General features: G+C 35.4%; 1 protein-coding gene across 6 annotated transcripts in view; it reads left to right on the top strand.

Moving 5' to 3' along the window:
* LOC140171404 (uncharacterized) overlaps nucleotides 1–25,933 on the top strand; it is a 112,113-nt gene that overhangs the window by 18,141 nt on the left and 68,039 nt on the right. For 4 of the 6 annotated variants that reach the window (XM_072194654.1, XM_072194656.1, XM_072194658.1 and 1 more), the window contains exons 7-29: nucleotides 82–282; nucleotides 935–991; nucleotides 1,537–1,617; nucleotides 11,340–11,459; nucleotides 11,703–11,801; nucleotides 12,316–12,405; nucleotides 13,734–13,853; nucleotides 15,791–15,847; nucleotides 16,357–16,437; nucleotides 16,710–16,829; nucleotides 17,301–17,483; nucleotides 17,772–17,888; nucleotides 19,149–19,199; nucleotides 19,947–20,027; nucleotides 20,500–20,619; nucleotides 20,954–21,043; nucleotides 21,806–21,883; nucleotides 23,702–23,821; nucleotides 24,075–24,155; nucleotides 24,394–24,474; nucleotides 24,648–24,767; nucleotides 24,882–24,980; nucleotides 25,732–25,812. In XM_072194654.1, the coding sequence (XP_072050755.1) occupies nucleotides 82–282; nucleotides 935–991; nucleotides 1,537–1,617; nucleotides 11,340–11,459; nucleotides 11,703–11,801; nucleotides 12,316–12,405; nucleotides 13,734–13,853; nucleotides 15,791–15,847; nucleotides 16,357–16,437; nucleotides 16,710–16,829; nucleotides 17,301–17,483; nucleotides 17,772–17,888; nucleotides 19,149–19,199; nucleotides 19,947–20,027; nucleotides 20,500–20,619; nucleotides 20,954–21,043; nucleotides 21,806–21,883; nucleotides 23,702–23,821; nucleotides 24,075–24,155; nucleotides 24,394–24,474; nucleotides 24,648–24,767; nucleotides 24,882–24,980; nucleotides 25,732–25,812 (2,328 nt within the window). The remainder of the gene's footprint in view (nucleotides 1–81; nucleotides 283–934; nucleotides 992–1,536; nucleotides 1,618–11,339; nucleotides 11,460–11,702; nucleotides 11,802–12,315; nucleotides 12,406–13,733; nucleotides 13,854–15,790; nucleotides 15,848–16,356; nucleotides 16,438–16,709; nucleotides 16,830–17,300; nucleotides 17,484–17,771; nucleotides 17,889–19,148; nucleotides 19,200–19,946; nucleotides 20,028–20,499; nucleotides 20,620–20,953; nucleotides 21,044–21,805; nucleotides 21,884–23,701; nucleotides 23,822–24,074; nucleotides 24,156–24,393; nucleotides 24,475–24,647; nucleotides 24,768–24,881; nucleotides 24,981–25,731; nucleotides 25,813–25,933) is intronic. The other 2 variants (XM_072194655.1, XM_072194657.1) reach the window with 2 other exon arrangements.

The following is a 25,933-nucleotide window of genomic DNA, read 5'->3' on the forward strand; positions in this document are numbered from 1 at the left end:
AATATGAATCTGGTAATGATATTAATCTGAAGCTGACTTATTTAGTGTGTAAAATAACTAAACATCTTCTATTTCTTTCAGCTTCCAACAGCAGACATGTGCACAGACTGTAAGATGTTCTTTGGTGATGTCCAGAAAGAACTTATGGACCCTAACAACCAGCAAACTATAATCATGGCATTAGAGCAAGCATGTAGTGTATTAGGACAATATTCCAGTGAATGCCAATCTCTTGTACAACAGTATGGATCTACTGTCATTAATGCACTGGCACAAGTATTGGTGAGTTGCATAATACCAGCTTCAGTGACTTGTCAACTTGTACAAATGAAGCTCTAGCTTGCTTGCATGCCAGCTATTTGCTCTATTTGTTGGTTATAGCATAAAGTGCATGTCATTCTGCATGCCGTACCTCCAAGTCTCAAAATAAGGCAGGCCTTCGAGCCGAATATCCTTGAAAAGTTAAGCTTATTTTCAACACTGCCTATAAATAACCACAAGGTATGCTAAATTCTTTAATTGAAATATTAATCCCCTTCATGCTAGCTATAGGCTTCAACATAAAAAAATCCAAATTTGAAATATTTTCTCGAAATATCAAGAGATATCATTTGGGCCTCTGAACAATACTAGGCTTGTTTGTACTAATTTTAATGCATTTTTCATGCTGATTGCAAATATGGTCATGAAGTTTGTCGTCTACCTTCAACACCCGCGTGGAGTAAGTTAAACATAACATAAAATATAATATGTAAATTTAAACATTTAAGGTCAGACCCTTACACAATTAACAAGAGTGCAGATGTTCAGATCTCGGGCCCTAATGACCTTTGAACTTGAAAGGTTGGTTTATTTCCAGGATTGCTTGTTTGTTGTATTGCATGAGTCTTTGCTTGTCTTCAAGTGTTTACAAGTTAACAATTTGCCATTACAGGACCCACAAAATACTTGCAGCACAATAGGATTCTGTACCGGTACTCCTAGGATTAGGGTAAGTGTAAATGGATAGCCTTAATTTTTATAAAGCTTCGCACCCAGTTATTACTGTTTTTCAGATATTGCAATTATGGCAACTTTACTAAGTATTGTTTTAGATGTAGGTGTACTGATAACACTTCTGGTATGATATATGCAAATGAATAGGTAGCCATGTTAAAAGGCGTCACACCCAGTTCATATGTGTCTCCACTGGGAAAATTCCTTCAGTAATGCACCGATCTAGCCACTGCACTTCCTCTACTACTCCTCTTACTATCATCACCAACTAGAGGAAGTGCAGTGGGTAGATTGACACATGACTGAAGAAGTTTCTGCATGGAGAACAAAAAGTCTTAGCAAGTGAGGAAAATCATAGGACTTATGCAGCAAAATATTGAAGCCATAATATGTACACTATACCAGTCCTGTAAATCTATAAGGATCATGTTTTGGAAATCGAAACTGTCAAAAAAATATACTTTGATTTATGAGAAAGAAACCACATGCTCATAGGTTAGAAAAATCTCTTAATATAAAGTTATATTGATTGACCTTCAGATGAAACTTGGTGACCAGTGCTCAGATTGTCAGGCTTTCTTCAAGGATGTGCAAGCAATGCTGCAGAATTCAACAGTACAGGTAGGTTAACTTGTTCATATTTATATCTATTTTGACTTGAGCTGTCTGTCTGCTTGTGTTTTCAACATAAAGTTGTGCACATCATATCATGTCTGGCATTATTCCTTTTCACTTTACTGGTGTGAAAGTACTGGGAGAGTAAATTAAAGGTATTGGTCTTAGCATGATTTCATCCTGTTGACCCTACCCAATCTCTATGAACTTACTGGTTGGAAATATCAGAACATTTAGCTACAATATGAGTAATATAGGTAACTTGGACCTGACCTATATAGGACACTCCTGTCTAACTCCTCTTGAATTTAAACCTATGCTCATTATCCAGTATTCGCTGACGTAGTGCACGTTAGTATCCATTGGTTATTGGTTTAAGCCTAGGCTTATATGCCTATTCTGTATTATGACATACCATAGGCTTTACTTTGTGATGATTTTGATCAGTGGTTCATAACAAAGAAAGCATGAGCCAGTTGACCTTGCAACAGTCATTCTAACATGCACTACGCCACCGAGCATTGTAGTGTGAATTACCAGGTAATTAAGTCATTGAAATTGTGTGAATATTAGCAAACCAAAGTTTAATACTACATGTAGTGTACTTACATTGGGGTATACTTGTTTTTAGAAAAGTTTGCAAATAAGGGATAGGTTTATCTGAGTGGTTAGAGTATAATGGTTGCCATCATGTAGCAAGGCTAAAGCTAAAACTTTGTCAATCACACTTGATGTAATTGGGTGCTCTTATTATGTACATAGAATCAGTGAGTACCTCTTTGCTACATTACATTTTGGCACTGCATTTCGGACATAAATATGGAGTCGTCGTGCACAGTCGGTCCAAATTCAATTACAATTCTCGCGATTCCAAATACAGCGCCCACCAACGACGCAGTGAAAATTGGCATTTCCGTGTCTGGGGTCGACATCCTTTTCATCAACCATAGCTGAGCATGTTTGTGATTATTACTCTAAAAACACAATGTTTTGTAGTACTTTTTGAAATTTTTTGAGATTTTCTGTGTTGAAGTGAAATATTGCACTTTGATATTCACATATGTCTTTTTCTAAAACCCGCAAACTTGATGTTGATACTAGGTGTTAACTTTTTGTTATCCCATTTTCTAAAACCGCCTTTTTTGTTTTTTAAACTTTACGATGCTTTTCAGCCCGATACGCAGCCTAGTCAATGCGAAGTATAGGCCTAGGCCTGTCCTTTTTTAATGGAAAACGCATAGGTTTTATTTTGGCTATTAGAATAAATTGTTTTAATTCTTTCTGAATTTATTGTTTGTTCAATACGATAATAATATAACACCAGCATACTTAAGAACATCCATACTATAGGTGTTGCGTTTTTGTAATCAGCCTACATTTCCTAAAAATGATGTTTTTGTTGCACGAATGCGCTTAGCGGCAAGCCGCGCGGAATAGGCCTACAGCAAAGAAATTCAAGTAAATTTTAAAAAGATTCTTAATACTCATTACTTATAAACATGCATCACATTGGTTTGCCGTTTTTGTTATTTGTAATTGTTTGATTTGTCCTTATTTTATTTTTAGCCTAAATTTGTATTTTTAATTATATTACTATCAAACATTTAAAAAATTACGATCGCAATAAAAACACTTTGTAGGGCCTAGGCATAGCCTACCGCATAAAAATAACATTTATTTTTTATTAATATTTCAATTTGAGACTTTAATGCATAAGTTCAACAATACCTCATAGAGTTCTAGCATAATAATAAAGATGAAGAAAGTTTCAAACTGCAAAAGAGTACATGAATTTTAAAAGATCATTATTTTAAGGCATATCAAGAAAATATGCATGAAAAAACTTCATAACTTTAGAACCAAGTATTCTAGACCTTTGGTGTTTTCAGTTTAAAATGATAGCCTATTGTACGTGTAATGGTTACACAATTTTCAAAAATGCCTCCTTTGGCCCCCATGAACCAGATCGTGTCACAATTAAGGTTTAAATATGACAATTGTCATGTCCGATTTTAATATTAATTCATGTTTCTTTTAATTTTTCATATTTTATTTTTACTTCCGCTTTCTTGCATGTCATACCATCTTTATTTCATCTTTCCCCTTTAATAATTCATAACCCAAGGAATTTACTCTTAATGTAGGCCTAGGCCTACTCCCAAATAGCACACGTTGGTTGGAATGAGTTTCTTTTTAGTCATATTATCGGTCGGCACAACATTGAAAAATCAAAACCCTTTTCGACTAATCCAATTGGACAATTTTAAACACCTAGGCCTAGGCCTAGGCCTATACATGTTTTTTAAAAAGAAAAAGAAAATGGAAAAGATTAAAATCTTTCCCATTTTCCTTTTCTTTCTCATGAAATTATAAGTCAACACTGTGAAAAGAATTGAACTGTAGTGTAGCCCATCCTTTACGACACTGACTTTGGCCAAATTGGAACGGTTTAAATTGAGGGTCGACATTTCTTGCATATTAAATAATGGATCAGGCCCATGGATCAAGGACTCAACCTACAAAGTAAAGAGGTCAAATCTGGGGATGGACTTTATTGGAGGGGTGAACGCATTGTTTAGGCCTGCTTCATTTGAGACCCCCCCCGCACACACACACCGATTTACGGTGAAGGATATACTGTACAATAAGGGACAATTTGCAGTTGATGTTTTTGACAAAAACAAGATAACTTCCCAGCAAACACAAAACGTTTTCGACATCATTCGCAAAAGGTTATAAAAGGTTGTCAGAAAACGTTTAAATGTCGGGTTATTTAAAGGGTATATTAAGAGTATAAAACGTTTTCATAACCATAAAAAACATTTTTTGATAATCTACTGCTCAGCAAACAAAAATGTTTTACTGAAAACGTTTAAATGTCGGGTTATATAAAAGGTATAAAAACGTTTTAATAACATTCCAAAAACATTCTTGAAAACTTGATACAAAACATTCTAAAAAAAATGTTATTTTGGGGTTGAAAAAATATTTTATGAAAAATGTTTGCCCAAAATATTTTCAATAACGCTTTTAAAAACGTTTTCATGACCTTTATATAACCCGACATTTAAATGTTATTAAAAGGTTTTGAAAAAACATTTTAAGAACATTTCTGTGTTTGCTGGGTTCAAATATTTTAAGATAATGTTATTTAAGTATTGACACAATATTTGGCAAAAATGTTTGCAAAAATAGTTTACAAAAACATTTTTTGAAAACATTTAAAAATATTGTTGTAGTGTGTTTTCACACAAAACGTTTTAAAACGTTATCATGACCTTTATATAACCCGACATTTTAATGTTATTAAAACGTTTTCCCTAAACCAAAAGCCAAAATATAACTTATTTAAAACGTTTTTAAAACGTTTTTGTGTTTGCTGGGTTAACATGCTTAACAATGTAGTTTGGAGGCCATTATAGGCCTAAATGAAAATGAAAACGTGCCTATTCACACAGAAGGGTAGGTCTATTCGAGCCCTCGCACCAAATTTATTGAGGGGCTGAGCCTATGTAATTTTGTTGACAGAACTGCACCACGAGAGTTTATTTTAAAAATTAACAGGTTTATTTGTTTAGTGCAAGTATATATTTTCTCCCGACATTATACATTGGGGCCAAAGTGTTTTGTTTATAGGGCTATATATATATCGAAGGATATGGCTTCTAAATCTACGACCTTTCGTGGTCATACAGTAGGCCTACATCATGCTACAAAGAGTGTTTCAAACGTCACTCGAAAAATGCTTTAAAACAATTAATTCATATCTATTCAAGTTTGTAAAAGGTTATAAATGTAAAACATCTATAGGCCTAGGATAGGAAAAACAAATAATAAAAATAAAAATAAGACAAGCGTTCAAAACATTTTTGAAAACCAAAAGCTTTTATCTTAATCATGTATCACGCATGGTAAATTATGGGAAAAGTTATCCAAACAAGAAATAAAAAAGGCACGAATTTGCGTTTTAGATTAAATTTTCTGTTTGAAGTTGTCTTGCATTAAAAGCCTTTGCTATTATAGGCCTACAATGTACCCAAACTCGAAAATTGACATTTTGACATCGGGTTTATAGGCCTAGATGATCGATCAGCATCAGAGACATCAACATTTTTTACATCGAGTTTTAACCGTAGATGGTTGAATAGGAATAGAGTAGCCTACATTTGAAATTCGAAAACGTTTTAATCGTATTAAAAAATAAATGCTTTACGCTGTCCATGCTGTTAAAATATGTATTGAATATTTCGTTATTGTAAATATTGAGAATTAGGCCTACTTTACTTAAAACAAACAAGGTTTAAAAATTGTGGGTATTTTAAGGATATATTCATGAGGGTCTAAGTAGGCCTATCCCCAATCATATTTTTCAGTGTTTTCTTTTCTTGTAAACGAGAGCCTAAAGTATTTTCCCAAGAGCCTCGGATCGGGTTCGGAAAAGTTTGAAAATAAGGGTTTAATTGATGCCCATTATTTTGTGTGGAAATAGGCCTAACACTCTGAACATTCACAGAGGTAGGCCTAAACCATGACTGTCGAAAGGGAAAGTGGGGTAATCCCGGGCACCTTTCGTTAAGGCTACACAGGTACAAGATTAAATAAAATTCATCAGTGAAAATCATATCAATGCAAAGTAGGAGTAATGTTCTAACCAGTAACTAGTTTTTAATAACTCAACATCTATAGTTAATAAGTTATAATTAAAAAACAAAATGAAAAAAAATGATGGGGTAATGCCGGACACGGGGTAATCCCGGACACATGATTGTTGCTAAGAGGGAAAGTGCAGTAGGATGGTAATCCCCTGAATGTATTAGGTACTTCTGTTACCTCAAGCATGCAACTATGGGGGCTGTTGTTGTTGTCTATATTTTCGAAATAACAAGTGTCCGGCATTACCCCATCTGTATAGAGACGCATGTGTGTCCGGGATTACCCCTCACGGTCTCGATTTATTTTTTCAGTGCTTGTTCTACTAATCCATTTTAAGATACCAGAATTCATACATCCAGCTAACAATCAAGTATCAAACATAATTTTCAGCCATACTTAATCTGTGTCCCTTGTCGCTTTAACTGTCACCCAGCTAATAAATCACTGTTCAGATAAAAAGTCAAAAATGACAATTTCTGTTTTTTCGTAATTTTCACAAAGAAAGATGAGACCCAAAGCGCTGGTAGTAGTACACGTGAGGTACACCTTAAGGTAGCTAATACCCTAAGGTAGTATAATAGTGCCACCCTTCTCCGCTTAGCTGCAATCGATGTGTCCGGGATTCCCCACAGTCCGGCATTACCCCACTTTCCCCTATAAAGGAGGCAGAAAAAAAACCATATTAAAAAAATAAATGCTTTACGCTGTTCATGCTGTTAAAATATGTATTGAATATTTCGTTATTCTAAATATTGAGAATTAGGCCTACTTTACTTAAAACAAACAAGGTTTAAATTTTTTTAAAGGATATGTATGCATGAAGTAGGCCTATCCCCTATCATATTTTTTAATCAAGTCTATTATAGGCATACTTACAACAAAGCTTAAAGACCTGAAAGTGTTTTCTTTTCTTGAAAACGAGAGCCTAAAGTATTTTCCCAAGCGCCTCGGAAATTTCGGAAAAGTTTGAAAATAAGGTTGTGTGGGAATAGGCATAACACTCTGAACAGAGGTAGGCCTAAACCATGACTGTCGAAATTAACTTTAAAAAGGAGACAGGAATGAAAAAAAACTGTCGGAGGGTTGAATCAACAGCTGATCATCATCAACGTAAATAAGCAAATTTGAGTAATCGATAGCAACACTCGCTTCTGTTTCCAGGGTCGATGGTTCATCGTCGACGCCGACGACTCATGGATGTCGACTTTTACCCAAGATGCTCTCTTGTGAAGTAGATCAGCCAGGCGTGATCGTAGGTGGCGCGCTGTATTTGGAATCGCGTCAATTGAATGAAAAGATTTCTTTGTACAAAATAATATTTTGTAATTGCAGACCATAGTTTGCCCCTAATCCTAAACCCTAACCCCAATCTTAATCTTAACCTAACCTTGCGGTGGACTAGATTTGGCAGTTATGACATATTTATATTTGAAATCAATGCAAGACATGAATTAGGTATAATCCTCCATTTTTCTCTTCTATTACAAAAGATATTATACAATTTGTGATAAAAATAACTTTTTCTGACAGACCAACTTGAAGACAACACAAAATGGCTTACCATTGAATAATTGACTTTACATGAGACAGCTGAATGCAAAACTTGAATGCTATAGTAGTTTTATCATAAGTCTTATTGAAGGGTTTAATGCCATGTATATGGTTGCTTTTGCATTAATATAAATGTTATACAGCAAAAGGATTTGTTGCTTTAGTGTCATGTAGTGCAACTGCTTGTGATAATATTCTGCATAGGCCTACTTACAAACACCAGATTGATATAATAGGCTGTCACTACATAAGCTTTGAAGTGCCACACATGCTTCGTCAAGCTCGAGTAGCAACAAATGCTACATGATACTGTCACATTGAAATGGACCAAAATAACATGCATATTCATTGAAATGTACATTTGTCATTTATAGGTTAATACATGTGTACCACTTGTTGAGAGAGAAATTGGACTCAATAAGATTTTTGATGTGTCCAATGCATGAACCTCACAGGGTGGAGTGCACTGGACGCAACAACATACAGTGCAAAGTTATTATTGTGTCCAATCTCCAAAGCATCAAGGGATCTGCATTTATTAACCTATTTCATACACAACTAAGAATTTCTGCAATTTTCGCTATTTTTATAACAAACAATATACTAAAAATGTCAGTAAATTTGACCAGTATCAATGCACCTACCTTCAAGAAAAATGTATCAATCCTGCAAGACACAAACGTAAACTCACAGTTCAGAGTATGCAAAACTGGGCGCAACTACAATTATACAATATTTAGGCACTCTGCATATTTTTCTAATATCATTTCTGATTGGCTATGTAGTTTTTAGAGTGTATGAAAAATGCATTATAGTGTATTATAGAGAGTAGATTGGTGATGTTAGAACTTGAATATGCCATTCCAGAACAGATATCTAAGTCAACAAATAATATTATGCGCTTTTGTGCAATTTTAACTGGCGTGTTCTGCATTGATTTTCATAAACACACTTTATCAGGGATACATTAATGTGGTTTTTATTATATTTATGGGATAGCAACTTTAGGTGACATTTTTGTCATAACAGATTTGCATGTAAAACATTGGTCATTACTGAAAAAAATGGCTTACATTCCTTTTATGGGAATTTGACTCCTTGCCTGCTGAGTACTTAATGGAAACTTTGGACAGTGAGCTTAGGTGATTAAAATAAATTGATTCAAATAACTGCACATGACCTATGTGTCCGGCAATAGTAAGACCATCAAGTGGCCACTGTACACAAACAAATATAAATAATCATCAAGCATTGTTGGTGGATTACAGACATAACTGACTGCCATGTCATGCCAACACAACCAAAGCAGAAGCAAAAACATTCTGATTTTTCAAATGTTATAAAAACTACATATCACCTGAAAAGGCATGTGTATGTTGCATTTGTGTACTGTTTTGTCATTAAATGTCCAATGCATGCATGTTTTTATTTGTTTTGCTCTGGTGTGTGTTTTATAGCCTAGCTGCAGCTTGCATTTTCATCCATGACCAAAGCATTTTGCCTGTTTGTCTTAAATGTTGGTAAGGATTATAAATGGGCTATTCCATTTAAAACCCACACAACCCATGTGGAAGATTTAGCTAAAATTTTCCACAGAGGGAGTATGAGTTTTGAATAGAATAGACAATTGTATTGGGTAACTTCCATGTGAAATACTCACTCCAGTTGTGGAAGATATAGGTAAAACCATAATACAGGGGGAGTTTGGGTTTCAAAATGATTAACTCTGACCAAATACATTTGAAAAACACCACAAATTAGCCGTAAAGTTGGCCCCGGTCAATTTTGTTTTATTTTGTGTTTAGAAAATATATATCATATTGTAACGTCGGTACCTCGCGGTTAGGCTACAAGTAGGGGTACACTAGGATGTATATAATAATACTCTGCAACAATAAGAAGGCGGAAACTGTGCATTTACTATTGCTATATCTTGGTTATTTATTAGGGGATATTTCACATAGACTGGTGGACTATGGGGAAATCTTATATGTACTGGCTCGAAAGGAGGCGGTGTATCCCATTTGTCGGCCCTGTATCCTTCCCGGGAGAACCTCCGTAGTATTAGCCTAGTAGGTCTTTCGGTGCTGGTTCTCCTGTTCGAGGGACTGGATACTGTGTAGACTGTGGTATTCGACCGCCTCCGGAGCTGGGCTTCACTGTAGTTGATGCAACCGTGAATGCATGATTGTTGGCAATTTCTGTCCCTTTTTATACTCTTTTATGGACCCATTCCGCAAGCGCAGAATGACGTACTTATTATCCCAAACTTCCAGATACCTGGCTCATATGATTGGTCTATTGACCATAGCATTTCTCCGGTAGTTTGTAACAATAAGCAGGTCATATATCTGCAAGTTACCATAGGAACCAAAGTTAACTAATACTGACCCCTTAGAGCTCATTAGATGCATAGCACTTGACCGTGCATCTTAGCAACGTGTTTAACCATGTTAAGTATACTACCGGTGAGCGTTACAATATGCTTTAAAATGGTATATCTTTTGACTTCAAAGGATATCCAGAAGCGGGGTTGTGGTTTGTAGAACTCAGTACCTTCAACAAAATTGTAGCTTTTTTCGGTTATACATGTGTCTCTTTTTCCACATTTCTGGTAATAAATATCAAACAGTCATAATTGGCGGTCATTTCAAATCATCCCCAAGTCAATTAGGTTCAGGAATGTCCTCTCATTGTTAATTGTTGGTTATACATACAATGCTTGTTATCCACCACTTGAACAGGATTTAGTCAAAGCAAACAAAGACAAGATCTATTCTATAGAAATAGGTAGAAGCTTATTATCCTCTTCAGCAATAGGATTATTGATTAGTTTAAACAGTGTTTGATGAGATACTTGTCGCACCTTATTGAGATACGAATGAATACGACCTTCACGTACATTTTACACTGTAACTCAGAATGCAAGTTGCCGAGTTTACGACTCATTCGTAGTGTCCACTCACATATGATAAATAAAATACAACACCTTCACAAGAGAGATGGGTACCTCTTTTTTCATTGATCAGAGAGATTAGATATCATCAACAGATTTGTGATGCAAAACATAAAATGTTTCAACTTCATTCTCATTTTGTTATACACAATAATAGCTAGTTATTTCATAATTATATGTGTTATGTTTAATGTGCGTCGTACAAATGTAGATCTAGGCTTCCAAGACAAGACATCTACTAGACAAGATTTCATTTGGTATATTTTTGGTTTGAAAAAGTTGTCAAAGTTTCATCAGGTATGGCTTGGATTTCACAAACCCAAGGAATACTATTTGGGACAAATGATGCAATTACTTTGAAATATTTAAAGGTTTAATTTATGGAAAAATATAGCAAATAAAAAAATGGACAGCTGTTTTTACCATCAAATATATGTGATTCCGAGCCAATAAGTATCTATATTATTTGCATCATTTTAATGTGGCCAGTCACATTTTAAGAACATTTTCACATTTCATTTTGTTATAAATTACTTATTCACTCATTTCAATTATTTGACATTTACAGAATCAGATTCTCATGGAACTAGAGCAGGTTTGCAGTGTGCTAGGACAATATGAGAGTGAATGTAAATCTCTTCTACAACAGTATGGACCTCTAGCTTTCAACCTGATAGTGTCACAACTGGTAGGTATTGTTCATGCAGGGGTGTCTGTGTGTGTGTCATGCTGTCTTTTGGGGTGTCTGGAAGTCACCGTGATGTCCCTGTGTGCCTGTTGATGTGTGTATCTGTCTATGTTTTCTCTATGCTGTACAAATTTGTGATCATCAAAACTCCTTGTTAGTTTTCTTAGATGTAGTGTTTCATTCAGATTTCTTATAGTCTAAATATGTAACTGTTTTACTGTGTCAAAATTTTTTCCCTTCAAGAACCCAACAACAGTATGTGGTGGAATTGGATTTTGTGAGAGCACCAATATGCATGCTTTCTTAGTGACTGCTGTCAAAGCTGCTACATATTTCACAATGGTAAGTTGCTGATAAATGATCTGTTTTAGTGTAAAAGTATCATCAGTACATCTTTCTATCTGTGTTTAACAAGAGGCCAGTGATTTCATAGGGAATCACATTACCATGGTCCAAGTTACAATTGCCATTATTGTCACCACAGATGATAGCATAATTTTGAAATTGGTATGCTGCTGTACTTAAGGAGACAACTCAGAAATGCAGCAGCAGTACTCTAGTCAGCTTATATTAAACCATCACAGCCATTGCTGGCATTTGTAAATCCCAATCAGTAAATAAATAAACAAAGGCAAAGAAGAATCTCTTGCCCTTAAGATCAAAATAATCAAGTTTTCAAAAAAAATATGCACCTGTTTACTATTGAATATATTGCGAGTTGGTTCAAAATATTTTTTACGTAATCGCGCCATCTTTCGACAATAGTTTGGCAGTATTATCTCAATTTTCATATATTTTGTGCTTATCACATTTTGCGATGAAACTCTTTATATTGGTTTTGTTTTTATACTGACAGGTTCAGCCCAAGGTGACAGGAGACATGTGTGCAGACTGTAAAGCATTTTTTGGTGATGTAGAAAAAGAATTGACAAATCCGTCAAACCAGGTAAATCTATGATTGCTGGCATCATTTATCTCATTCATTTGGTGTGATGGGCAATATCATTTGTTTCACTGGTGCTAGGAATGTGCAATTGAATACCTGAAGACAACAATGACCCAAGTCCATTTTGAAAGTTTGTCTTTGTCATTTGAAACAAAACCAAAGATGATGATTCTTTTAAGGGGGTACTACACCCCTGGCCAATTTTGGGCCTATTTTTGCATTTTTCTCAAAAATTATAGCACATTGGTGACAAGTAAGATATGTATATTATAGGGGCAAGGACTGCAACTACTGTACTGAAAATTCAGCAACTCAAAGCAAGTAGTTATTGATTTATTGATCAAATATTGGTTTTCCTTCATTTTTGAATGTAACTCCACAACTGTTGTCTGTGCTGAAATAAAATTTCCAGTGCAGTAGTTGTAGTCCTTGCCCCTATAATATACATATCTTACTTGTCCCCAATGCGCTATAATTTGTTAGAAAAATGTAAAACTAGGCACAAAATTTGGCAGGGGTGTAGTACCCCCTTAAAGCAAACCACTAGTATACCATAACCAAAATCTCTGATTATGATATTCTAGTAGCTTCTTTAAAAATACAACCTGACATTTTTGGTTTCGTTTGAGATGATAGACCAATTTCCAAAATGGATTTGGGTCATTTTTGTCATTAAATCAAGTATTTAATTTCTTCCATTGGTGTTAAGTTAGGACAATTTCATTATTCTGTTGGTATTAAGAATAGGCCATTTCGGCATTGTATTATTGGTGTTAGGAACGGTTGATCAAAGTCATTTAATTGTTATTAGAGATGGGCAACCCTTCTTTTATCCTTGCCAAAAGATGTTAACATCATTTTGTAGTTTACATGATTCATTTTTTTATTAACCATCAAAACTAGGGTAAGTTGGGAGTTGATGAGCAACCACCCATTTGTTTGGTGATGTCATGCTGTAGATGACAAGCGATTGAATTGTATTTTATGTGGTTTTTTTTGTGGGCATGCATGCATGATGACGCCATGGTCATTGGTATTGGATACACTCTAGCTAGTAAGGCACTAGAAACAAATGGATCAGCCGTTGATTCTGCTTCGATGCTTGTTATTAATGAACTATCAACTAATTAGTCAGAATTAATGCTAAATTTATATTGGTCTATTTTATCACAATTGAAAATAGTAAATTAATTGATTTCATAAATAATAACTGACAAAGCATTGATTGTCGATCGGAAGATCAAACTAATTTGTTTCTATTGCCTAAGCTGTCAGATTATAGGAACATGCAACTATAACCTGGTTTTATCAATATTGTTTTTGATCAGGAATTGATCATATCTGAAGTGATTCAGTTATGTGATCAGCTAGGACAGTACTCTAGTGAATGCCAGATGCTTGTACACCAGTATGGTCAGACAGTAATCACAGCAATAGCACAGGCATTGGTGAGAAATACTCACAATAAACTATATAGTCATCATTTATTACTCTATATAACATACTCTATATTATAATACATGATTTGTAATGGCACTCAATGTTACACATGACTTTATTTAGACTGTTATCACTAGATTAATAGGTTATGTAGCACAGGCAATGATGTGCAGAACAATTACATACCCTACAACACAGTCATGAATATTCCAGAAAGTCATAGGAGGCAACATAATTCTGGTACATTGTTTTAAACTTCCATCGTGAAATAATTTAATAATTCAAATTTTTTTGTTGCTTTTTTGATAATTATTTGATAATTATTTTGGGAATCTCATGCTTCCTTTGTAGTGAGAGGATGGGGGGCACAGGACTCAATTCCCCCACTATTCACAAATTTTTGGCTCACTTCACTAGCCATAATAGGTAAGCCCCGAATTATCCCCCAAATGGGTGTATTCCCCCGACTTACCAGGCCCCCCTTTGTGCACGCCACTGGAGAGGATGTTTGTATGTGCTAGTCCATTACTACAATGCCTGGCCTGTTCAGACATAGGACATATCTTAACAAGCAATTCAGGACTAAACATGTGATGTATGTACCCTACAACACCATCATCTCCTGTATTTGAGTATGTCATCAGCCCAAGTTCATTACAATATAGTACAGCCATCGCTTATCATCACTTGTGCATGATTTGTATCTATTGGATATAGCAAAGTTATTTATTTTAGTCATACTATTTATTCATGCCATTCCATTTCAATGCCACCTCACATATGGATTCCCTCAGAGAACCTTGCAACAAAATAACATTGAGTATGCAACCCCGGAAACTTGAAAGTAGCCCCAGTGGGGGTTGATAAGTACTTATAGTCTGGTGCCTGATCTTCATAGCAAACCAAAGTGGCACGCATACCAGCTGGAAAGCAAGTTGTAAACATGCTAAAACAGCATATGAAACCAACTTATAATGCATCAGTAATGCACAACTTGTCACTGTTGCATCCAAAACACTTCTGCGTATATTCTATGAAATTGGGTGGTCTATAATTAGTATTCCTAGACACTCATGGAGCATATGATGCGTGTCAGCCATATGATAGAAAGCTTACACACGGAGGAAGTTTCCAAACTGAATACTCAATAATCTCAGAAGTACAGATGCAAAACGTAGCAATGAGTTTTATTTGTACTTGACATGCCACATGCAAGTGTATACTTTGTTTCACCTCCCGTTTGGTAGTGATGTAGCTGCGTATTTCGCTGATTACAGTACTGAATGCTAACCTAATCACATGCATACAAGGGAAAGTACTAACATCACTACCAAATTAAGGAGACACAAAGTAGAGTAATGATTTGTGAATAAGGAGTGTAAATAGCTATACACCACCTCAACCTCTGTGCAGGTATTTGATAAATATTATATTGGAATATAAAACTGATCAACTTGACTCACTTTTATTTGAGAAACACCACCTTGTCACAGGTCAACAACCTTTTGCCACCAGATCATCAGATGGCCTGAAGATGCACCTACAATCCCGGTCATAATTGTTGAACGCTATAACATGGGTACTTCAATTATGCCCCCATCCCCCGATCAATGTTGGTAGTTTTTTTTTTTTTGGTCATGCATCCCTAGAAACATCCAACATTAATTGGTGGTCCAGGGCCAGGGTTGTAGTAGTAGGGAAGGGTTCAGACTTCACACCAAAGGAAGTGAAATTTTAATATGTCAAGTATAACAGAAATACGGTTTCAAACAGTCCTACTTTGACACAAGTGTTCGAACTATTTATGGCAGGGATTGTAGGATAAGGTGCAATACTGTAGCCTCTCAAATAAAAGTGAGTCCAGTTGATCAGTTTTATATTCCAATTTAATACTCTGTGTAGATAGCTTTACTGTATAATAATAAAAGTTTGTTTGTCTTTTCAGGGTTCCAGTAATACATGCAGTACATTAGGTTTCTGTGGCAGTCAACCAAAGACATGGGTAAGTGCTCAAAACAGTCGGATAACCAATTAGAAATATAAGACTTGAAACATTGTCATTTTATTATTTGAAAGCTTTGACATACAACTCATTTATTTTATGTCTAACAGTTAAGTTTCTCATCTTATTTTCTAAAATGCACAATTGATTTTCAACAAGAAATTTCAAATCTCTACATATTTACTACAAAGATTGGTAACACTTCAATTCTTAAATAACATCAGAATTTGCCTAAATCGATTCAAGTGAATAAACAGACTGTCCCAGTACACTTAAAAGTGTGTAAGTGTCCTAGCACACTTTTAAGTTTCCTAGCATACTTTTAAGTGTATTAGTATAAGATGTAATTAGGAAAGCAAATTGATTGCCTTTTAAAATATAAGCTTTGCCAGCATATTCAGGCTCTATGATGGAAAATTGGTAAAAAGTATTTTTGCTTAAAATATATAGTTATTACATATAAATATAGGTAAGCAAATGTGTTATTATCACATTTATTTTCTTTATAGGATAAATCAGGTGATGTGTGCACAGACTGCAAGAATTTCTTCACAGATGTTCAGAATATGCTCAAAGATCCTACTTTACAGGTAATATAGCATCTAAATTAAAGGAGTTTTAAAACCATATAAAAGTCAGTTCTTCGTGGACTGGGAAGAAAAGTATTTTTTTTATTGAAGAGTGCAAATAATGTCTTGAATTATTTTAACTTCATATAAGAGTCATTTGTCTTTAACCCAATTCTTTTGTAATATGTACCGATTTAATAATGTTAGTGTACAGATATTAGAGGCAAACAGACTTTTTGGTTTCTTGATTGTCTGATGATCACACAAATTGGTTTTCTGTTCTTTGTTTTCAGACACAAGTTTTACATGACTTGGAGAAAGTTTGCAGTCTATTGGGTTCCTACTCCACACAGTGTACCTCACTCATTGACCAATATGGACCTATTGCACTCACCTTAATCATATCAGAATTAGTAAGTACATGTACCCATAACATATCACCAATTTTTGTGAGCTGCTTCTAGGCTTTTATCAAAAGTGAACAAAATTGTGAAATTGATATTCCAATACTTTTGAGAATCAACAAAATATTTTGATATCAAAATCAATCAATTTGAATCACTTTCCATTTTAATAGTTAAGTTAGCAAACAAATATTAAAACTTCTATTTTCAAAACAAAACAAAAACAAGGAAACCCCCTTTGCATATTTTTGGCATTTAAATGATTCCCCTTTTTGGACCAGTTGGCGACATTAAATATTTAACAAACAACATCAGCATTCTGATGAATCCATGGAGTGAAGATTTTGTGAGACAAACAGGAGAAATTTGGGCAAGACTTTACTGTAATCTTTTCTTTTATCTGAAGTCCATTCTGAAAAATAAATTATGTGCCTATGAACAATAATTTTGATTGATTTCTCTGTCTTGTTTTTATTTTAGGATCCCAGTACCATTTGCGGTGCCATTCATTATTGCCAAAGTGATCCCCAATCTATCATGGCTCATATTCTTTTGAAGTCAATCAATGAGGGACATAAAGTATTGCCTACCAGTGATGAATGCACAGATTGTACAGCATTCTTTGGTGATGTCCAAGATCTCTTTGCCAACTATACTGTACAGGTAGGTAATATGTAGCACTCTGCAATGTCATATATTCTGTTTTAAGTCAATCAAAGCCAGATATAAAAGATGACCCATGTTTAGGGACAAATACATAGACTGTGCAGCGTTCTTTGGTGATGTGTAAGATTTCTTGCAATATCTTAATCTTATGCTGGTTTCATACTTTCTGCCGCTCAGAGGCGTGACGCTTCATCATGCCACTTGCACTTGTCTGCATGCGGCTTCTTAATGATGTTTTTCTCAAAGATAACATAACATTTTGATCTGATATTGTTTTTTGAACAGCAAATGCTGATCAAGGACCTTGACCAAATTTGTAACATCTTTGCTGATCCACTGTCATGTAAACAGATGATTGAAGAGTATGGTGGACAAGTGTTTGACTTCCTGGCTGGACAAATTGTAAGATGATTCTTAAGAAATATAAGTATTGGTTGATAATGGTGTCCCACAGTTGGAAAATTGTTGGACCTTGTTCACCATTTTATGTCTTATTGACCAATGGTACTTAATTCATCCATAAGGGATATTTTGTTTTCTATTAGCGTACCCTAAAATAGCATTATTGAAAGAGATATACCATACCTTTGACAACAGGGTAGAGTAGAAACACATCTACAGCAGGGTTTCTCAATTGGGGTCCATGTGTCAGATCTGGCCTGCTAATCAATTGTGGTTGGCCATGAAACATTATTTGACCCTCAAATCAAAGATCCTAAAACGGATCTTTGAAATATGTTTAGACCTGCGTTGCCCATAAGCAAATTTAATTGAGACCTCCTGATCTACAGCCTAGAGACAGTGTATATGTCACTCAAAATTGAATGTGTATCAACCTGTAGTAAGAGTTTAACAAAGCATGCATTATTATGATTTGAATGCATATTTCTTTCCAAGCGGGTGTCAACTGCAGACACAAGTTTTCTTTCTTTTTTATCATTAAAAAATTTAAGCAATGTAAATTTGCATGACTATATTTGGAATCACCATGAAAAATGCATCAAATGAGTACAAACAAGCCTATGATAGCTCTTGATATTTTCAGAAAATATCTCAAAACTTGGCCTTTTTATGTTGAAGCCTGTTGCTAGCATGTAGAACATTAAGGAACTTCTATGTACCCTTCAGCAAATGAAATGTAAAATATTAAACGAAAATATAAATTTAAGGGTAGATGTTACGCTGGAGGTAAAATAAGTGTGTTGTACATTTGACAATTTGAACAATGAAGGTACAGAATAAGAAAGTATGATATTTTGATATTAATACTTACTATAGAAAAAATATTAAATTTGTGTACATCGTGGAACATTCAACTACGCTTGTTACTCCGCGACTAATCATGCTAACTACACGCGCGTACACCCCTACTCTACGCGCTACTCTCTGTATACAACAACTGCTTACTACGCACAGCCACGCAAAGAGTATGTTCCACGATGTACACAAATTTTATAATTTTTCTATATAAGTATTGTTGTTTTATACCAACCTTACATATTGCCTCAAATTCTACCCTAGCAACATGAATTAAATGTTCTGGCATGATCTAAAAATGTAAACTGCTAGGCCTAATCATTGCATTTGTTGAATGTTTAGTTTTTCTTCTGAGTGTCTTTGATAGGCATATGCCTAATATTTCTTTTGATTTCATCTTCCCAGGACATGGGTGGCCTGTGCAAGACAATTGGATTCTGTATGGGAAAACAAAGAGTAAGTTTCCTTTTGTACTATGCCATAGAACAAGTGATCTTATAAAGTAGATTGCCATCTATTTTGAAAGAACAGATTTATACTTTAATGATGGGAAACCTGTTACAACCCTCAATTTGAGCCCATTTGTAGCATGTTTTGCATGTGGCATCTGGAAAGAATTTGTTTACTTGTCTCCAGAGTAATGGTTACCATGATGTACTTGGTAAATTTTTGTTTTAGTACAAGTGTCTGTGTGACTTCAAAATTGAAGTGTTTTCTGCATAAAATGTAAGTTTGTTGGTAACAAATAAGCACTATATAGACTCACATGCTATTCTTTCCAGGATTCAAATGTTGTTGAATTGAGCTTTGCCATTCGATTGCCAAAATTTGAGGAGATGTGCTATTTCATGCCCAAGCGTAACAATCCAATATCATCTATATGGTATATAGCACATTCAAAGCACCAGTACATAAATGTTCATATGATTAAAAATAACAGCTTGAAATGCTTTGAATGTCCTATGGTTTTCAAGGTTCTTTAGCATTCTGCCGATTTGTTGCTGTTTATAGCGTAAACACAGAAGTGGGTTTCTGATTGGCTAATTGAATCATATCATCATCACATTCACCAATCAAGCTGTATTGCAATGTGTGACCTAGTTCTATTTAAGCAATAATCAGGAAGAACCTTGCCATATAGTATTGTAAAAGATGTCAACAAAGTTCTTAAACGATTCAAATCTCTCGTGGCTTGTAATCTAGGTGAAGGCAGCTGATCCATGCACTGATTGTCAGAATTTCTTCAAAGATGTTCAGATGATGCTGCAGAATTCAACAGTCCAAGTAAGTAGTATACACTAGAGCATGCACTACATAACAACCAATATTTTAATATGAGGTTTCAACCAGTTTGTCATTTATGATATCATGCTGTACAGATTTGATTCAATGGCAGAGGTGGGGTGGTTTGGGGATATGATTACAGAGGAGCAAATACAGCTTAATAAATATATACCAAGAATTGAACAAGGTACCTGTCTCATCAATTACTTTTGTAATATTTCAGTGTGTATACAGTATATACCATTTTTCACCCTGATGGGACAGTGACATCAGTGCATATTTCTTTGGGTGCAGCTTTAAATTGCTAGTATTCGCTAAAAGAGCTGGTATACACATGCACAGATGCCGCATATAGATACGAAACAGCTGTCTCAATATGTTGATGTCACTATCATATGAGATAAGGGTGAAAAATGGTATAGTCAAAAGCTCCCCAAACTGATGATAAATGGGTTCTTGCTTTTACATACAGAATCAGATTCTCATGGAACTAGAGCAGGTTTGCAGTGTGCTAGGACAATATGAGAGTGAATGTAAATCTCTTCTACAACAGTATGGACCACTAGTCATCAACCTTGTAGTGTCACAATTGGTAAGTATTGTTGCATTTATCTACTGGGGGCACAGTAGCGCAGAGGTACGGGCTCTGCCTTGCAATTTGAGGGTTGCAAGTTCGAGCCCCGGCAATGCCACCACGTTGTGCACTTTGACAAGGTGCTTTACCTCACTTGCTTCTCTCTCTCACTTGCCTTTCTGTCCAACTGTTCTATTATCTTTTCCACTATCATCTCAAGTAATTTGCTGATGATAAAATGAGTCCCATTCAATGACAGTTGACAGGTGTTTGCTTGTTAATTAATAAGTTTTTGTACCAGGCTATAATTTCAGAATGACCTCCAGTAACATAATTTGATTGTTTTCCTTAGACCCCATCAAATGTCTGTGGTACTATAGGATTCTGTCAGAGTGTTCCTGTACCTCAATTGAGCCAGTTTATTATCGCATCAATGAATAACGTAAGTTGAAGCACTATTTCACCAATTAGAACAACAAAATGTGATATCTGTTTAATAACAAAGCATCTCTTTATCATACCTTATAATCAATTATGATGCATTTAGACTGACTAGGTTAGATGAGCCTGCCTTTATTATGAAATGCCCAAACCCATGACTACTACTCTCTCATGTATCCTTATTTATGCCTAGACACACCTTTGACCCAATATCCCTTTTTCAAACCTAAGGCCATCGTTTTCTGTTTTAGCACAATTTTATCAATACATTTTCCGCTGTGAGGAATGTTGTGATTAAGAGTAAAATCCCAAATAAACCTAAACATTGTAGGAATTTCAAGCACACCTAATCTAAAAATGCACAGTAATATTTGAGCAGAGAATTGCAGCTGAGAACCAAAAATGCAGGCAATATTTCAACCAGACAGTTAAGGGATCTGGAATGAGCGTTTTGAGCGTTTCGACAGTATTTTTTGTGGGACATGAGAGCACATCAGACATATCGAATTGCATTCTGAATACGAAGAATGTCTTTCTGATATCAAATAATTTTGATATTGAATGAATTTGGCAGGCTACATATATGATGTACCCTCCCGAAAGAAAGGAACAACAAAATATGGCACAATGGCAGAACACCGAAAAAATTGTTGGTCTATAATAAGACTAACATAAGTATTTTAATTTTGTACACAATGTTTTTATCTCACATCATAAGAATCATAATTAAATTGAGCATTTTGCATGTCTTTTCCTTTGACAGCTTCAGGGAGATGCGTGCACTGATTGTGAAGCTTTCTTTGGTGATATACAGAAAATGCTGATGGATCCAGTAGTTGATGTAAGTTTCTAGTAATCTTGTTCCTAATTGATACGCTAGTTTATAGCTTGCCGCAATAATCAGTCTTCTCATTATTATTTTTTTGGCATGTTTACCTTTTAATATTGTAACTATAAAGCTCCATAACAGCACCATCCATATGAGTATCATTTGATGAGGTGTATTCCACACGTCCAATTCTATAATGTATATACATAAGCCTAATATTCACATCATACTAGCATGCAGTTGCAGCAATCAAGAGACAAATTGCTGGTGATTAAAATCTATACTTTGATCAGCGTGTAATAGGCGGGACTCATGACATCGTGGATTGATATATAGAATGACATACACACAGCTGGGTGCAGCACCTGGATGATCCACGCATTATGTATCACTTGACTGGCGCGTGCTTTTGTGAACTTACACAGGCGTATGTTGGGACTTTATTGATGCGTGCAGTTACAAAAACCGAATAATTCTCGCCTATTACGAGCTGATCATACTAGAGTAAATATTGTGCAAAAGCTACTGACAATCAGTCATGGCTAGTATATGTGATTTGCATGACTTTCATGATAACTTAAAAGGGCATTTCGTGATCCACAGCCTCATCCCCCCACTTTTTTCAAAAAAAGTTGAGATTTTTATATCACTGGAAACTTCTGGCTACATAATGTTTATGTACAAAATATTTCTTGCAGATTAATTCGTTTCGCAGAGATATCGTGAAATTTGAATTTTGTTCTGGTGCACCAGAACGAAATTACAACGCATTGTCTATGGAGCAGTGTAATACACATAATCATGCATAACTCGCGAACGCAAAATTGGAATCAACTGAAATTTTGGGAATAGGTTTTTTTTCGTGGATATCTAATGAAAAATGACATAAATAGAGGATGCTAGGATCACGAAATACTCCTTTAAGTTCAGTTGATAGTGGTTTGATGCTGAACATGCTAGCAACTGGTTAATACATTGGCCTGTCACCTTTTCATAGAGTAACTGGATGTAGATATAACATGGCACACAAAAACTATGCAATCAGCATTATATAACCGTAAGCTTTGTCCATCCTGCTGTTCTGTTTTCCATTTCAATTTTAGCATCAAAGTTTTAATTTGTGTAAACTTCTGATAAAAGAAAAATCTTAATGTCAAAGGAAGATTCTGCCAAAAACTCTTTTTCATAGGATGTTCAATGGCGAAGCTCCAAAACTCCTTCAATACCTGTTACCAGATCGTATGATCCACAGATTAATAAACAAACAGATTGGAATTTTCCATGCCTGTGCCTTCTAAGCGTACTTGAATTCAGCTGACACCGGTACAGCGTTCAGACCTGGTGACATCGCTCATCTTACGTGTGAAGTTTCTTTTGTGTAAGCTTGCACTATTTGCGCTATTTTTGAGTTTGCTCACACGGTACCTGACTTAGCGTCGATCCCCATAGGCAACATGCCATGATTCTGCGGTATGGTATGATCATTGATCCTCGTCTGCGGCGCTACTGTCAGATCCCACGACCAAGCTGTCAGAATTCCAAGATCCAACCTGGTCAGCACCCAGAGATCATTCCCTCAGCTCCCTTATGGATTGACCTGTTGCAATTACCTCCAACCAGAATTGACTGAGCTTCAATCAGGAGGTTAACAACCATCTTTGCGCCAACTCGTCTGCACTATCGCACTTATAGCAGCTGTTAATGCCATGTGTAGTTCAGACATAAAAAGACCCCCCAAAACCCCAAATATTTGGATTTAACAACACAGGCTTTTGTTGTGGATAAGCCATATCCAGCAGCTCATTTTAAACTTCATTTTTATTTTCACAGAAGGAAATATTATCCACCTTAGAGGATGTGTGTAGTCTGCTAGGCAGCTTGGAAAGCCAGTGTAAGTCTATGATTGGCGGATATGGGAATATGGTCCTGGAAGTAGTCGTCAATTTATTGGTAAGATATTCAGCTCATTAGTTTTATAATCAATTGTCAATTATGTCATCTGCTGCATGTTAAAAATTTTTTTTTAAGTGCAGTGATTTATAGTGCGCTATGCGTACAGACACAAAGCCTAGACGTTGATACGCAAGCCTCAGCACACTTTACAGGCTGTCCCTGAGCACTACAGACCCAAAATCATTCCATAAACCATTGAACAACATTATTTTCTTGCAGCTAATAATTTTGAATATTTTTATTTTGTTAGAAACCAGAGACAGTGTGCAAAACCATCAAATACTGCCCTGCAGCCAAGAGACAAACTATACTTGCCATGTCAACACCACAGGTAGGTTTCTGTTCTGTAACTTAAAACATTTTCACTTTTAAAGTTCCATAACCAATATATACAACTAATTTGTCCTTTTGCCAGAAGATCTTCAACTTTTATAGGTGAGGATTTACTGGTAATATGTGACAAAAGATTCCAGTAAACCAAATATTATATTTTAAGATGAAAAAAATTATGTGTGCAAGAACTTTCTTTATGTAGATATTCTTAAGTAAATCATTTCTGTTTCCCACAGGTGAAAGCTGGAGACCCATGCACAGATTGTAAAGCTTTCTTTGGTGATGTCAAGATGATGCTTAGTAATGCTACCACACAGGTGGGTAGAATACTATTATTAGAAGGCTGTTTGCATCTTTAAAATTTCACAAGCTTGTAAATTATACTACAGGTATTTAACTTTTCTACGCTCAGGGAGTTACCATTTTGAACATGCTTAATATTCATCAGTACTTTTTCTTTGATCAAGCATTATTTCATTGCATATTACAGAAAGAAATCCTGAATGAGCTTAAGATGGTGTGCAGCTTGTTGGGTGATCTTGCTGATCAATGTAATTCACTTATTGATCAATATGGACCTCTTGTCTTTGATCTGCTACTACCAGAATTGGTGAGTATTTTATCCTATCAAACCTTGACAAATTATAACTTTGCTTTGCGCTTTGTATGAGATATCCTACATACTTACATTTTAAATCATGGAGATGTATTTTTTATTATGTAGGATCCAACTAGCATTTGTGGCACAATTGGGTTCTGTCAAGGCGTGGACACAAAACAGATGATTGCAGCTCTGACAAGAGTAATTATCAAAATGAGAATGGTAAGTTTATTTCAATATTAAAAAATAAGAAGGAGGCGGCCTATATGCTTCACCTATAGCAGGGCGTAAGACAATGCATGCGATACACAAATCAATATATGCGAGGGTCGGAAATAAACAATACAAGCCCGAGAAATTATTATATAAATGATGTGTTTGGGGCTCAAGCAAACTGACATATGACAATATTGAGAGAGAAAAATCAGGACTCAGCGGGGATTGAACCCCGGTTGCTGGATTACCGGTCCAGAGTCTTACCACTGTACTACCCGAGTTCACAGTCGGTACTCGGGCAATCTCAACTTAAGCCCCCATGATAACTCTCTCATTGTGTCACAGTGGCCAATTATATATTAAATAATGAAGAAAGAGACAGCCTATATGCTTCACCCTAGCAGGGCGTAAGACAATGCGAGACACAAATTAATATATGCGAGGATTGGAAATAAATGATACAAGCCCGAGAAATTATTATATAAATGATGTGTTTGGGGCTCGAGCAAACTGACATATAAAAATATTGAGAGAGGAAAAATCCGGACTCAGCGGGGATTGAACCCCGGTTGCTGGATTACCGGTCCAGAGTCTTACCACTGTACTACCAGAGTTCACAGTCAGTACTCGGGCAATATTAAAAAGAAACAATTATAAACTGTTTATCTAGAGCAGTTGTTGATTATATTACCTTAATTTTGAAGATAGTAACATATAACAATGAAACATTTTCATTACATTGCTCTCTCCCTTTCAGCAACCCACAGCAGACATGTGCACAGACTGTAAGATGTTCTTTGGTGATGTTCAGAAAGTACTCATGGACCCCAACAACCAGGTAAGTATACAAGTTCCATTGTCAAAACTGATTTTTTTTTCCTTAAAATATTTAGTAATAGTTTTCAAAAATTACAATGTTTGGAGAAAGTTAAGTTAATATAACTCATTACATTCAATAA

The sequence above is a fragment of the Amphiura filiformis genome, chromosome 15, assembly GCF_039555335.1.
Source record: "Amphiura filiformis chromosome 15, Afil_fr2py, whole genome shotgun sequence".
Lineage (NCBI taxonomy): Eukaryota > Metazoa > Echinodermata > Ophiuroidea > Amphilepidida > Amphiuridae > Amphiura > Amphiura filiformis.